Source organism: Lithobates pipiens, unplaced genomic scaffold (assembly GCF_037356315.1).
Source record: "Lithobates pipiens isolate NorthernLeopardFrog02 unplaced genomic scaffold, aLitPip1_a1.2 Scaffold_28, whole genome shotgun sequence".
NCBI lineage: Eukaryota > Metazoa > Chordata > Amphibia > Anura > Ranidae > Lithobates > Lithobates pipiens.
This window is the reverse complement of record NW_027507789.1, coordinates 4,937,672-4,953,960: the sequence shown is the minus strand read 5'-3', so window position 1 is coordinate 4,953,960 and position 16,289 is coordinate 4,937,672. Positions and strand designations below refer to the sequence as shown.

The 16,289-nt window shown below is 51.1% G+C and overlaps 1 protein-coding gene across 1 annotated transcript; it reads left to right on the top strand.

Annotated features, from left to right (window-relative positions):
* Positions 1 to 5,862: 5,862 nt before the first annotated feature.
* Positions 5,863 to 14,048, top strand: LOC143935025 (E3 ubiquitin/ISG15 ligase TRIM25-like). Its single transcript, XM_077458604.1, has 2 exons — positions 5,863 to 8,115; positions 12,430 to 14,048. The coding sequence occupies exon 2, from the start codon at positions 12,431 to 12,433 to the stop codon at positions 13,955 to 13,957; it is 1,527 nt and encodes a 508-aa protein (XP_077314730.1). The 5' UTR covers positions 5,863 to 8,115; position 12,430; the 3' UTR covers positions 13,958 to 14,048.
* Positions 14,049 to 16,289: the final 2,241 nt, after the last annotated feature.

The window sequence follows — 16,289 nt, the reverse complement described above, 5'->3', positions numbered from 1 at the left end:
TGAGCCCAGCCTGAAGACAAATAGCACCGGCTCGCTTCCTCACGCCAGCCTTGGTCCACAGATGTACGGACAGGCTGAGGCAGTAGAGAGGCGGCCTCGCCCATGTCGGGGGTTGCAGAAGGCCTGCTGGGGGGCACAGGGGAGCAGCTGCAGGTGTCGGCCAGGCGATCCGAGAACCAGAGCAGGAACAGAAGGCCAGAAGGAAACCAGGGCCGGCCGCATTCTCAAAACCGCATGTAGATCCCGGCGAGAGCAGTCCGCAGATCGGTGTCCCGGGCGATATGTAGGCCTCACCTGGTGCTCGGGGGGATTAGACTCCACCTGGGCGCTCCACCAGGACCCTCCAAACTGCAGACACACGCCACCTGTCATCCCGGGAGGAGGGGGAAGGGAGGACAGACACATGGAAAGGGCTCCCCATCACCATTGAGAGGGAGCTTTTCACAACTGGAAGTCCCCTTTCCTTTTTGGGGTGTCCCACACAGCTGAACAATGAGGAGGAGGCACCTCTGGCACCCCCGACTGGTGTGCGCTCTAGGCCAGCGCCTACCTTGCCCATAGGTAGCACCGGCCCTGCTTCCTGGCTCTACCTAACACCAAGGAATGAACCATATAGCAGACATGTTACCATGTACAGACAGCACATAACTGATGCCAGGGGGCCTCTTTATGCACCCGTCACTGCTATATAGGACTAGGGATGAGCTTCGTGTTCGACTCGAACATCGGCTGTTCGCCCGTTCGGCGAATTCCAAACGTTATGGGCCGTTCGCGCCAAATTCGTGTGGCGCTCACGGCCCACAATGCACTGCGATGGCGCAGTGCATTGCTGGCTCATTATTGGCCAAGCATGCACTGTGACCCCCACATGCTTGGCCAATCACAGTGCCGGCAGCGAGGAGAGCCATGATTGGCCACAGGCAGGATGCCTGTGGCCAATCATAGCTCAGGCTGTGTAGTACACGCCCAACACTATATAAGGCCGCCAGCGCGGCGGCCTTGTGTAGTGTGTTGGTGTCTGAAGCAGTTAGTGGGTGTTCTGTGTACCTTCAACACAGTTACACACCAATCGTTATCGGCCAATTTTTCGATCTTGCTCTTCTGTAGTGGTTGTTGTCTGTGTGCCCTGACCGCAGTATACACCGCTATATTCACCTCACCTATATAGCTAGCGATATATCTATCTTTTATAATAGAGCTGTCAGTCAGTGTTAGGAGATTGTGCGTGCTGTCTGCGTGCTCTGAACGCAGTATACACCGATATATCCACCTACATAGCTAACTATCTTGCTCGTTTTAAATAGAGCTTGCAGTCAGTGTTAGGAGATTGAGCTACACTTTAAAAATGTACCAGTTGAAAATTACAAACAGATTCAACTTAACACAACAAACCTACACAGTCCCTGTCTTGTTTGCACCGCCTGTATACTGCTGTTCTGAGTATATAGGGCCTGGGGGCCACACGCATTTCCTTTTTTTAATATGGGTACGGGGTTCCCCTTAATATGCGTACAAGACCCAAAGGGGCTGGTAATGGGCAGGGAGGGCTACCCATGCCATTTTTCTCAATGGTTTTCAACCATATTGCCGGAACCAGATATAACATTAAAACCGCAAGCAGTTTTAAATGACGTTATTTCCGTTAAATGTCATTTTGTGCAGGGACTGTTCTAAACACGGGAAACACGTGGCACTTCACAGGCATACTACAGACACCCCCCAGGCACCATATTTAACCACTTGAGACCCGCGCTATAGCCGAATGACGGCTACAGCGCGGACCTCCTTTGCCGGGACTACGTCTATTGACGTCGTCCCGTGCACGAGCGGCCTGCGCACCCCCTGATCACCGATCCGAGCAAGGGGTCGATCCTGACCCCTTATCACGTGATCAGCTGTCAGCCAATGATCATGTGATACAACGGAGCCGGTAATCGGCTATTATTCCTATAATCGGCTATTATAAAAAAGAGCCGATCACCGGCGGCCGTGATCGGGACATCAGTCCCGATCATGGCCAGCCCTGCCAGTGCCCACCTGCCCCCTGCCAGTGCCACCTCAATAAAAAATAAGTGCCCCCCGTCAGTGCCCCCCGTCAGTGCCACCCAGCAGTGCCCACAGTGCCACCCAGCAGTGCCCACAATCTGCCTCAACAAAGGTGCTGCACCCCAGTGCCACATATCCGTGCCCATCAGTGTCATCTACCAGTGCCCATCAGTGCCGCCCATCAGTGCCCAGCAGTGCCACCTATCAAAGCCACCTATCAGTGCCACCTATCAGTGCCCATCAGTCCTATCTATCAGTGGTACCTATCAGTGCCCCTTAGTGCCACCCAACCGTGCCACCCATCCGTGCCACCCATCCGTGCCATCTTATCTTTGCCCATCAGTGCCGCCTTATCTGTGCCCATCGGTGCCGCCTTATCTGTGCCTATTAGTGCCGCCTTAACTATGCCTATCAGTGCCCACCAATGCAGCCTATCAGTGCCCACCAGTGCAGCCTATCAGTGCCCACCAGTGCAGCCTATCAGTGCCGCCTCATCAGCGCACTTCAATGAAGGAGAAAAATTACCTGTTTGCAAAATTTTATAACAAACTATTAAACATGATTTTTTTTTTCAGCTTTTTTTGTTTGTTTAGCAAAAAATAAAACTCCGAGCTGTGATTAAATACCACCAAAAGAAAGCTCTATTTGTGGGAAAAATATGATAACAATTTAATTTGGGTACAGTGTTGTATGCCCGCGTAATTGTCATTCAAAGTGCATCAGCGCTGAAAGCTGAAAATTGGTCTGGGCAGGAGGGGGGTTTAAGTGCCCAGTAAGCAAGTGGTTAAAGGAATATTTCACTTTTTTTTTTTCAATTTAATCGTCATTAAAATCAGTGCTCCCGCCAAAACGGCCATTTTTAAAACTACTTTTTGCATTGACCCATGTCCCCTGGGGCAGGAGCCAGGTCCCCAAACCCTTTTTAGGACAGTATCTTGCATATTAGCCGTTAAAATGAGCACTTTTAATTTTGAACGTTCGAGTCCCATAGACTTCAATGGGGTTCTAACGTTCGTAACGAACGTGGGGTCCGTTCGAAAGTTCTGGTGCGAACCGAACCGGGGGGTGTTCGGCTCATCCCTATATAGGACCTACCAGTATTGCTGTCCAGTACATTATGGGAAGGCACCTTTATGCCATAGCTGCCTACGACCCACTTCACACACTGACACTGGAATACTTCCAATAATAACACATCCACCCAGAAGCCAAGTTACACATACAGATCCCAAATGATGGCATGGTACATAAGACACTTTGTAAAAACTCCATAAACCCAAACCTGGTTTAATAGTGCTTTGTAGTTGGTAATGGGGGGGGGGGGGGTGTAGTCTGTGTGGGGAATATCCCTATCATTGCCATCAATGGGAGGAATAGTGCCCCATCATTGGGTCAGTGGGAGGAATAGTGCCCCATCATTCGTGTCAGTGGGAGGAATAGTGCCCCATCATTTGTATCAGTGGAGGGAATAGTGCTCCATCATTGCCATCAGTGGGAGGAATAGTGCCCCATCATTGCCATCAGTGGGAGGAATAGTGCCCCATCATTGCCATCAGTGGGAGGAATAGTGCCCCATCATTGGTGTCAGTGGGAGGAATAGTGCCCCATCATTGGTGTCAGTGGGAGGAATAGTGCCCCATCATTGCCATCAGTGGGAGGAATAGTGCCCCATCATTGGTGTCAGTGGGAGGAATAGTGCCCCATCATTGGTGTCAGTGGGAGGAATAGCGCCCCATCATTGGTATCAGTGGGAGGAATAGTGCCCCATCATTGGTGACAGTGGTAGGAATAGTGCCCCATCATTGGTATCAGAGGAGGGAATAGGGCCCCATCATTGGTGTCAGTGGGAGGAATAGTGCCCCATCATTGGTGTCAGTGGGAGGAATAGTGCCCCATCATTGGTGTCAGGGGAGGGAATAGGGCCCCATCATTGGTATCAGTGGGGGGAATGGTGCCCCATTATTGGTGTCAGTGGGAGGAATAGTGCCCGATCATTGGTGTCAGTGGGAGGAATAGTGCCCCATCATTGGTGTCAGTGGCAGGAATAGTGCCCCAACATTGGTGTCAGTGGGGGGAATAGTGTCCCATCATTGGTGTTAGTGAGAGGAATAGTGCCCCATCATTGGTGTCAGTGGGGGGAATAGTGCCCCATCATTGGTGTCAGTGGGAGGAATAGTGCCCCATCATTGGTGTCAGTGGCAGGAATAGTGCCCCATCATTGGTGTCAGTGGGAGGAATAGTGCCCCATTATTGGTGTCAGTGGGAGGAATGGTGTCCCATCATTGGTATCAGGGGAGGGAATAGTGCCCCACCATTGGTGTCAGTGGTAGGAATGGTGCCCCATCATTGGTGTCAGTGGCAGGAATAGTGCCCCAACATTGGTGTCAGTGGGGGGAATAGTGTCCCATCATTGGTGTTAGTGAGAGGAATAGTGCCCCATCATTGGTGTCAGTGGGGGGAATAGTGTCCCATCATTGGTGTCAGTGGGGGGAATAGTGCCCCATCATTGGTGTCAGTGGGAGGAATAGTGCCCCATCATTGGTGTCAGTGGCAGGAATAGTGCCCCATCATTGGTGTCAGTGGGAGGAATAGTGCCCCATTATTGGTGTCAGTGGGAGGAATGGTGTCCCATCATTGGTATCAGGGGAGGGAATAGTGCCCCACCATTGGTGTCAGTGGTAGGAATGGTGCCTCATCATTGGTGTTTGTGGAAGAATTAGTTCTTTATATCAGTGGGAGGAAGAATGCCCCAAGGGCTGGATAAAGGTAAGCAAAGGGCCACATCTGGCTCACAGGCCGCAGTTTGGAGGCCACTGGCCTAGAAATTGGCCATTACTGTTTTGTTTTTTAACATTCGGCTCCCATTGACTTCAAAGGAGTGGAGATTAGGTCCCACTGAACCCACCTCTGTCCCTTTTTCCTCCTTAGTTGTCCCTCTTTCTTCTCTGATGTTTGGACCTCTTATGCCGCGTACACACGGAATTCCGGCCAGAAAAAGACAGATGAGAGCTTTTCATTGGAAAATGCGACCGTGTGTACGCTCCATCGGAATTTAGCTGTCCGAATTCCCGCCAGCCAAAAATTGATAGCATGTTCTCAATTTTCCTGACGGAAAAACTTTCTATCGGAAATTCCGATCGTGTGTAATGCAATTCCGACACGCCAAAAATCACGCATGCTCAGATTCAACTACGAGACGGAAGCTATTGGCTACTGGCTATTGAACTTCCTTTTTCTAGTCCCGTCGTACGTGTTGTACGTCACCGCGTTATAAACGATCGGAATTTGGTGTGACCGTGTGTAGGCAAGACAGCTTGAGCCGAATTCCGTCGGAATTCCATCGGGAAAACCATCAGAGGTTTTTCTGACAAGTACGCGGCACTAGAAGTACATGAACATACAGCTGTATACAGCAATAAACTTTTTATCCATCCTTTAGATGATTGTGTTTGTTATTTTTGGAAATATTTAACCACCTCGCGCCCGCCCTATAGCCGAATGACGGCCGTAGAGCAGGCGCTTTCATCCGGGTGGCCGTCCCTGGACGTCCTAATGTTTACTTCCGCAATGCGCGCCGCCGCGGGCGCGCATCGGGGAAGTTCTGTGTTTGCCGTGTCCCCCGGGGACAGGCAAACACAGATCGCTGTAAACGGCCAATCACAGCGGCCGTTTACAGCGCGATCGGCGTGTCCAATGGGAGATGATCTCATATGTAAACATATGAGATCATCTCTCAGCGCCGCTCTCCCTCCTCACACAGACAGCGTGTGAGAGGGGAGAGATGAACGGCTGCAGCGGCCGTCAGTGTAAAAAAATAAAAATAAAAAAAAGTGTAAAAAAAAGTGCCATCCTGCCCCAGTGCCATCCACCCCAGTGCCACCTGCCCCCAGTGCCACCTGCCCCCAGTGCCACCTGTTAGTGCTATCTGTCCCCAGTGCCACCTGTTGTCAGTGCCATCTGTCATCAGTGCCACATAGTGCCATCTGTCATCAGTGCCACGTATTAGTGCCATCTGTCATCAGTGCCACGTATCAGTGCCATTTGTCATCAGTGCCACCTGTCAGTGTCACATGCCATCTGTTGTCAGTGTCACGTGTCATCAATGCAACTTATCAGTGCCATCTGTCATCAGTGTCACGCGTCATCGGTGCCACGCATTAGTGCCATCTGTCATCAGTCCCACGTATTAGTGCCACGTGTCATCAGTGCCACGTATTAGTGCCACGTGTTATCAGTGCCACGTATTAGTGTCACGTGTCATCAGTGCCACATAGTGCCATCTGTCATCAGTGCCACGTATTAGTGCCATCTGTCATCAGTGCCACGTATCAGTGCCATTTGTCATCAGTGCCACCTGTCAGTGTCACATGCCATCTGTTGTCAGTGTCACGTGTCATCAATGCAACTTATCAGTGCCATCTGTTATCAGTGTCACGCGTCATCGGTGCCACGCATTAGTGCCATCTGTCATCAGTGCCACGTATTAGTGCCACGTGTCATCAGTGCCACGTATTAGTGCCACGTGTCATCAGTGCCACGTATTAGTGTCACGTGTCATCAGTGCCACATAGTGCCATCTGTCATCAGTGCCACGTATTAGTGCCATCTGTCATCAGTGCCACGTATCAGTGCCATTTGTCATCAGTGCCACCTGTCAGTGTCACATGCCATCTGTTGTCAGTGTCACGTGTCATCAATGCAACTTATCAGTGCCATCTGTCATCAGTGTCACGCGTCATCGGTGCCACGCATTAGTGCCATCTGTCATCAGTGCCACGTATTAGTGCCACGTGTCATCAGTGCCACATATTAGTGCCACGTGTCATCAATGCCACATATTAGTGCCACGTGTCATCAGTGCCACATATTAGTGCCATCTGTCATCAGTGCCACATATTAATACCATCTATCAGTGCCACGTGTCATTGTCCTGGTATTTCAAAAGTGTAATAGGTAGTCAACAAGTTAGATGTGTAATTTATGCTCCAAGAACACGCGATGGCGCTCCCTGCATGTTGGGCCTCTCTATGTGGCCAGGCTGTGAAAAAGTCCCACACATGTGGTATTGTAATACTCAGGAGGAGTAGCAGAATTTTTTGGGGGGTGTCATTTGTGGTATACACATGCCACGTGAGAGAAATAACCTATTACAATGACAATTTTGTGGAGAAAAATAAAAAAAATGAAAAATCATAATTTTGCAAAGAATTGTGGGGAAAAAAATGACATCAAAAAGCTCACCATGCCTCTTACTAAATACCTTGGAATGTCTACTTTCCAAAAAGGGGTGATTTGGGGGGTATTTGTACTTTCCTGACTTGTTCGGGTCACAAGAAGCGAGATAGGCCACCAGTACATCAGATGTGATCAATTTTGTGCGATTCGCACCACAGCTTGTAGACTCTATAACTTTCACAAAGACCAAATAATATCCACTAATTTGGGTTATTTTTACCAAAGATATGTAGCCGTATAAATTGTGGCCAAAAATTATGAAGAAAAATTTATAATTTGCATAATTCTGTCACAGAAACAAAGAAATATGCGTTTTTTTTCTAAATTTTCGGTCTTTTTTTCATTTATAGCGCAAAAAATAAAAACCCCAGAGGTGATCAAATACCACCAAAAGAAAGCTCTATTTGTGGGGAAAAAAGGACAAAAAATCCATTTGGGTACAGTGTTGCATGACTGAGTAATTGTCATTCAAAGTGTGAGAGCACCGAAAGCTGAAAATTGGTCTGGGCAGGAGGGGGGTTTAAGTGCCCGGTAAGCAAGTGGTTAAAGGAAAGTAGAAATAAAAGGAATAAATCCTCTTTGTGTCTTGGTTGTTGATGGTCGGGGTGACTTCAGACGGGGCCTTTGCCTCCTCTATGTGCTATAAAAGGTGTCCCTGTCTGGGATCCCAGAGGTCGGGAAGTACAGGATCCGGGATTTATTTGCATGGAAGAAAACTGGATGGGTGACTTTCTGTCAGGTGACTTTCTGTATTTGTGATTTATTAGAAGTCAATTTACATTCACTTTCATTTCCGGCTCATCTGCAACATGACAACTGTGCCCATCAACTGAAGTAAGTGCTATGGGGGGTAAAGCTCTGTACTGGGGGAGAATGGGGGGGGGGGGGGGTGAGGCTTGTAGTGGGGTAAAGGATGGGGGGCAGAGTTGAGGGAGGAGTACTGTACTTGGGTGCAAGAAGTGTGGGCTCTTTGTACTGGGGGGGTGGGTGCTCCTGTCTGTGTAATGGGGGGAGTCAGTACTGGGGGGGTGGGTGCTCTGTCTGTGTAATGGGGGGAGTCAGTACTGGGGGGTGGGTGCTCTGTCTGTGTAATGGGGGGAGTCAGTACTGGGGGGTGGGTGCTCTGTCTGTGTAATGGGGGGAGTCAGTACTGGGGGGTGGGCGCTCTGTCTGTGTAATGGGGGGAGTCAGTACTGGGGGGTCGGTGCTCTGTCTGTGTAATGGGGGGAGTCAGTACTGGGGGGTCGGTGTTCTGTCTGTGTAATGGGGGGAGTCAGTACTGGGGGGGGGGGGCTCCTGTCTGTGTAATAGGGGGGGAGTCAGTACTGGGGGGTGGGCGCTCCTGTCTGTGTAATAGGGGGGGGAGTCAGTACTGGGGGGTGGGCGCTCCTGTCTGTGTAATGGGGGGGAGTCAGTACTGGGGGGTGGGTGCTCTGTCTGTGTAATGGGGGGAGTCAGTACTGGGGGGTGGGCGCTTCTGTCTGTGTAATGGGGGGAGTCAGTACGGGGGGGGTGGGCGCTCCTGTCTGTGTAATGGGGGGAGTCAGTACGGGGGGGGGGGCACTCCTGTCTGTGTAATGGGGGGAGTCAGTACTGGGGGGGTGGGCGCTCCTGTCTGTGTAATGGGGGGGAGTCAGTACTGGGGGTGGGCGCTCCTGTCTGTGTAATAGGGGGGGAGTCAGTACTGGGGGGTGGGCGCTTCTGTCTGTGTAATAGGGGGGGAGTCAGTACTGGGGGGTGGGTGCTCTGTCTGTGTAATGGGGGGAGTCAGTACTGGGGGGGTGGGCGCTTCTGTCTGTGTAATGGGGGGGAGTCAGTACTGGGGGGTGGGCGCTCCTGTCTGTGTAATAGGGGGGGAGTCAGTACTGCGGGGTGGGTGCTCTGTCTGTGTAATGGGGGGAGTCAGTACTGCGGGGTGGGTGCTTCTGTCTGTGTAATGGGGGGAGTCAGTACTGGGGGGTGGGCGCTCTGTCTGTGTAATGGGGGGAGTCAGTACTGGGGGGTGGGTGCTTCTGTCTGTGTAATGGGGGGAGTCAGTACTGGGGGGTGCTCTGTCTGTGTAATGGGGGGAGTCAGTACTGGGGGGTGGGCGCTCTGTCTGTGTAATGGGGGGAGTCAGTACTGGGGGGTGGGCGCTCTGTCTGTGTAATGGGGGGAGTCAGTACTGGGGGGTGGGCGCTTCTGTCTGTGTAATGGGGGGAGTCAGTACTGGGGGGTGGGTGCTCTGTCTGTGTAATGGGGGGAGTCAGTACTGGGAGGTGGGCGCTTCTGTCTGTGTAATGGGGGGAGTCAGTACTGGGGGGTGGGTGCTCTGTCTGTGTAATGGGGGGAGTCAGTACTGGGAGGTGGGCGCTTCTGTCTGTGTAATGGGGGGAGTCAGTACTGAGGGGTGGGCGCTCCTGTCTGTGTAATGGGGGGAGTCAGTACGGGGGGTGAGTGCTCTGTCTGTGTAGTGGGGTGGAGTCAGTACTGGGGGGTGGGTGCTCTGTCTGTGTAATGGGGGGAGTCAGTATGGGGGGTGAGTGCTCTGTCTGTGTAATGGGGGGAGTCAGTATGGGGGGGTGGGCGCTCCTCTCTGTGTAATGGGGGGAGTCAGTACGGGGGGGTGCTCTGTCTGTGTAATGGGGGGAGTCAGTACTGGGGGGTGGGCGCTCCTCTCTGTGTAATTGGGGGAAGTCAGTACGGGGGGGTGCTCTGTCTGTGTAATGGGGGGAGTCAGTACTGGGTGTTGGCGCTCTGTGTAATGGGGGGACTAGGGGGTGAGGGGAGTCAGTACTGGGGGTGGGAGGAGAGGGGAGCTCTGCAATGAGGGGGGAATGAGGGGCAGTGGTGTACCTAGGGAGAGTGAGGGGAGGGGTTGTGGCTCACACCAGGTACTACAGCTCTAAGGTTGCCAATGCAGATGAAGTGTGATGTCACAATGTCTGTCCGCTGCTGTACAGTGCGCCATGCACACCCTCTGTGAAGCCCACTCTGCTCTATGGCCAATCGGATGTAAATGAACTCTGCTTTCCATTTACACACGACTGCGATCCGATCCGATCCGCCCAGACGGAGGGGAAGAGATCCCCTTCTATTTGGTTTTAGTGGACTAGAATGGATTGGAGAGTTGCACCTGCTGCTCCATAGAGGAGAATGGAGGGTCCAATTGGGTCCGTCCTGGAAAACAGACAGGCAGATCCAATTGCTCCCGTAAAATGAAGTGGTGGGACAAATCTAGATGTGGAGGGCGCCCGATTTTAGTCTTGCCTAGGGCAGCATACATGGGTGTATACATGTGCCCTCTTTTTAGGGCATTGTTTGTAATAGCAGCAAGGACTGTTGCTCCTCTGAAAAGCAATCCATGCTCTGATCGCTTTTTTGGGGCATTTGACAGGCAGTAAATAGGCAATAAAGAGGGACCAGTTGGGGGTGGTAAAAACTGCTCAACCAGGTGGTTTTACCGCCCCTCCAACCTCATGTGTGAACAAACCCTTGATTCACATCTGTGCAGACACGTGCTGCGTGTAGGGTAGTCCATTCATTTCAATGGGCTGCATGGAAAGGGTCTTGGGACTCTGTTCTGGGTCTCAAAAGTGAAGCATTAGTGGTCTACTTAGACCCCTGATATTTCACCAAAGCCCCCCTCCTAATAAATCACAAAATAAAAAAAATACTAGACTCCATCAACTGCCCTACTGACACCAACCTCCGCCTTCGCCTACTTTGCATACCTCTTCAGGAAAGGGGAGGGGGGGGGGGCACCAAACTGCGTCTTTGTCCCGAGTGAAAGATCGTCTATCTACGCCTGCCCAATGGTCGCCTCTCCTCTTGAGTAGCTGGATCGAGACTCTCTCTCGCTCTCTCTCGCTCTCTCTCGCTCTCTCTCTCTGGCGCTTGCTCTCTCGCTCTCTCTCTCTCGCTCTCTCTCTCTGGCGCTTGCTCTCTCGCTCGCTCTCTCTCGCTCTCTCTCGCGCTCGCTCTTTCTCGCTCTCTCTTGCTCTCTCTCTCTCACGCTCACTCTCTCGCTCTCTCTCGGTCGCTCGCTGTCTCGCTCTCTCTCACTCTCTCTTGCGCTCTCGCTCTGTCTCGCGCTCGCTCTGTCTCGCTCTCTCTCGCGCTCACTCTCTCTCGCTCTCTCTCGCTCTGTCTCTCTCGCTCTCTCTTGCGCTCGCTCTCTCTCGGTCTCTCGCGCTCGCTCTGTCGCTCTCTCTCTCGCTCTCTCGCTCTCTTTTGCGCTCGCTCTCTCTCGCACTCACTCTCTCGCTCTCTCTCGCGCTCGCTCTCTCTCGTGCTTGCTTTCTCGCTGTCTCGCTCTCTCTCGGTCTCTCGCTCTCTCTCGTGCTCGCTTTCTCGCTGTCTCGCTCTCTCTCGGTCTCTCGCCCTCTCTCGCTCACTCTCGGTCTCTCGCTCTTTCTCGCGCTCGCTGTCTCGCTCTCTCTTGGTCTCTCGCTCTCTCTCACTCACTCTCGGCCTCTCGCTCTCTTTCGCGCTCGCTCTCTCTCGCGCTCTCTCGCGCTCGCTGTCTCGCTCTCTCTTGCGCTCGCTCTCTCTCGCGCTTGCTCTGTCGCTCTTTCGCTGTCTCGCTCTCTCGGTCTCTCGCTCTCTCTCGATCTCTCTCGCTCACTCTCGGTCTCTCGCTCTCTCTCGCGCTCGCTCTGTCACTCTCTCTCGGTCTCTCGCGCTCTCTCTCGCGCTCGCTCTGTCGCTGTCTCGCTCTCTCTTGCGCTCGCTCTCTCTCGCTCACTCTCGGTCTCTCGCTCTCTCTTTCAAACGAGGAGGGTGCTACATAGAGATTAAAATGGACTTATGGGTTTAACTATTCATTTTTGTGCGTTGGTTCCTCATGGTCCGCTAAGATAGGGAGGTGTTCCTGTTTGAGATCCGAGGAACTTGGGAGGTACGGAGGAGGTATGGAGGAGGTACGGAGGAGGTACGGAGGTATGGAGGAGGTATGGAGGAGGTATGGATGAGGTATGGAGGAGGTATGGAGGAGGTATGGAGGAGGTATGGAGGAGGTACGGAGGAGGTACGGAGGAGGTACGGAGGAGGTATGGAGGTATGGAGGAGGTATGGAGGAGGTATGGAGGTTCTTGTCAGATTACTTTCTATATTTGTGTTTTATCCGAAGTCAACTTACATTTACTTTCATTTTTGCCTTCTTTACAGCATGGCATCTACTGACCTCAGACACGAGCTGAACTGCCCCATCTGCCTGGAGGTTTATAAGGATCCTGTAACCCTGGGGTGTGGACACAGCTTTTGCCTGGGCTGTATCCATCATCAAATTGGTAATCATGGAAGGTCCAGAGCCTATAACTGTCCACAATGCAGACAACCATCAAAATCAGCACTTAAGAAGAACATTGTCCTCAGTAGATTAGCAGAGAGATTCCATGGTGGTCAACCAGACGAGGGCAGGAAGGTCGTCTTCTGCGTCTACTGTGACTTCCCTGTCCCGGCCGTGAAGTCGTGTCGGCAGTGTGAAACCTCCTTGTGCGCCGATCACCTGAGGAAACACAACGAGACGGTGGAGCACACTTTACTGCCACCAACGGCTGATCTCGGAAAGAGAAGGTGTCCCGTCCACGGGAAGATCATGGAATATTATTGCACTGAGGACTCGGTGTGTGTCTGCGCATCTTGCAGGTTGGATGGAGAACACACAGGACACCAGGCGGAGTCGCTGGAGGAGGTCTCCAAGAAGAAAATAAGACCTCTGCTAGAGAAGGTGATTTTGGAGCGAGAAAAGATTGAGAAGAAAGTCCAGAGTCTGCAGGAACGTGGGACAAAAGCTCAAGAAGTGGCCACCGAAGCAACACAGAGAGCCACGGCCAAGCTTAGAGACATCAAGAAGCAGCTGGAAGATCTGGAGAAGATGGTCCCGGATGAGATCTCTAGGTGGGAAATGCAGATTTCACAGATGGTCTCCGGTCTAACCCAACAGTTGCAAACAAAAAAGGACGATCTGTCCAGGAAGATAAGTCACCTGGAGGGCCTGCGTGACCTGGCCGACCCCATAACTGTCTTACAAAACCAGGAATTAGACAAAGACTTGTGTGACATGGAGGAGGCATTGCCCGATGACCCGGAATTCCCTGATCTCCAGGAGGATCTGATCTCCAGCTCGTTACACAAATTGTGTGACATAGTTACAAATGCAAAGATGTGGATACAAAAACCCGCAGACATAATACTGGACATCCGCACGGCGGCCAATAACCTCTGGATATCAGACGACTTAAAAAGTGTCTTCAGGTCAGACACAGAACTGCCCTATCCAAAAACACCAGAGAGACTTCAGAGCTGTGAGGTTCTAAGCCTCAGCAGCTTCTCCTCTTGGAGGCATCTCTGGGAGGTGGACACCAGCAAGTCGGAGAGCTGGAAAGTCGGAATGTGTTACCCCAGTATCAGCCGGGAAACCCGTATCAGTATGGTTGGCCGGGACAAGGACTCCTGGTGCTTGCGGAGGTGCCGAGATAACTATACCATGATGCATGATGGTGAACATATCCATTTATCTCACAAGGCTTCCAGCCATAAATTCCGGATCTACCTGGATTACGAGGCCGGTCAGCTCTCCTTCTTTGAAGTAGGAGACCCAATGAGACATTTGCACACCTTCAAAGCAACCTTCTCCGAGCCCCTCCATGCTGTGCTTGGAGTCTTTCAAGGGTTTATTACAATTTGTAACTAAAGTTGCAGTTATGATGCCTTTATAATACAGTATGTTCTTGTATAGGATGTCCTTTTGTTCTCTAAAAATAGCTACATTTGTATGTAAATAAACCTGTATAATTAAAAATATTGAATAGATAATTGGTCTCATTAACTGATCTAGTTTTGAATTAAAGGGGTTGTAAAGGTTTGTTTTTTATTTTCTAAATAGGTTCCTTTATGCTAGTGCATTGTTGGTTCACTTACCTTTTCCTTCGGTTTCCCATCTAAATGTTTTTTTTCTTTGTTTTCTTTGTCTGAATTTCTCACTTCCTGTTCCTCCTCAGTAAAGCTGTTCTGGCTGACTAACCACCAGCTCGGATGAAGGTGTGAAGTTTACTGAGGAGAAACAGGAAGTGAGAAATTCAGACAAAGCAAAAAAAACATTTAGAAGGGAAATCGAAGGAAAAGGTAAGTGAACCAACAATGCACTAGCTTAAAGGAACCTATTTAGAAAATAAAAAACGAACCTTTACAACCCCTTTAAACCTTTTAGTAAGGGTCTGCTTTGATTTGCATTGGGAAGGGTAGGAACCTGTATCGGCGTTTTTTGCTGGTTGTCCTTATTGGGAAGATTACCTGCGCTTTTGTCCTGGTGACACCTTCAGGAAATAATCCTCTACCCCTTTAAATTTCCCCTCCAGGCACAAACTCCCCTCCCTCAATCCTCCATCCTAGCACAAATACCCCCCCATCCCTCCAATCCTGCCTTCCAGCACAAACTCCCCTCCCCCCAATCCTCTATCCTATCACAACAACCCCCCCACCATCTCCCTTCCTGGCACATGTGTCCTGCAATCCTCCCTACTACCCTGTTTCCCCTAAAATAAGACCTAGCGTGATTGTCGGCGATGGCTGCAATATAAGCCCTACCCCCCCAAATAAGCCCTAGTTAAAGTCCTTCTATGTCTTATTCTCAAGGTAGGGCTTATTTTCGGGGAAAGAGGGTGGGGTTTATTTGGGGGTTAGGGCTTATATTGCAGCCATCACCGGCACTCACGCTAGGTCTTATTTTAGGGGAAACAGGGTAACACAAATCCCCCCCCCCCTCAAAAATATATAGCACAAACACTCAACCCCCCCAGCACACATCCTCTTCCCTCACCCCCCCCCAATGCAAATCATCCCCCCCCCCCCAAATCACCATTCCTACCACACCTCCCTAAATTTGCCCCCCTAGAACAATGATCACCCCCTGATGTGCCCCCCAAAATTCCCCTTCTCATTAAAAAGATTTCCTGCACCCCCCTTGTCCCAGGCCTGCACTGCTCTATGTGATCTACACCTCCCATAGTCCATCTAAGGGGGGGGGGCGCAGAGACAGGGTGACCCCACATTCCTACAAAGAGGGGGGCTTAGAAGGGCGAACGTACCCCCCACTAACAGGAAGTCCCATCACAGCAGCAAAAAAAAGTGAAGGAATGTGGATATTTATTTAATGGCGGCCGAGAATACAAGAAGAAGGGGCAATTCTGAGTCAGGACTTCATACTTGTAACTTCACCATAAATCTACTTCATAGAACTCTACATGCTGTACACAAATACCTCCAGCAGGTGTCAGCGTTGGCTATAGAAAAACCTCATAGAGGCAGAGATAGAAGAAACCAAGTAGTTGGAGGTTTTGTTCTGCTGTGCTGGAGTCCTAAAGCAAAGAGGGCGGCACAGTGGTGTAGTGGGCGGCACAGTGGTGTAGCGGGCAGCACAGTGGTGTAGCGGGCGGGCAGCACAGTGGTGTAGCAGGTGGCACAAGTGGTGTAGTGGGTAGCACGCTCACCTAGCAGTAAAAAGAGTCGCTGGTTCAAATCCCAACCACAACACTACCTGCCTGGAGTTTACATGTTCTGCCTGTGTGGGTTTCCTCCGGGTACTCCAAAGACATGCTGGTAGGTTAATCAGCGTGTACTCTGGATGGACTGGTGTATTTATTCAACCTCACTATGTAAAACGAATGCTGCCATTGCTTTTGGGTTCAATACCGCTTTAAGCCATTCTGTATATTAACCCCCCATGGTCGCTCGTGTCTCTGGGCCCTTTAAGGGGTTTATGATCATGTGACCGCCGTGATTGGCTGTCACGTGATAGCTTTCCGTCAGCCGACGGGAACTGTGTCGGGTGAGCACACGGGGAGCGCGCTCTCGGCACAGTTGTGTTTGAGGGGTCTCGGTGCTGAGCGCAAAGGGGTTAAAAAGTATCTAATGTGCACCTTTAAATATGCCACCAAAAGTCTCCATTTACATCAGAGTCTAGAGAGTTCCCCTTTACATCAGAGTCCACGGAGTTCCCCTTTACATCAGAGTCCACAGAGTTCCCC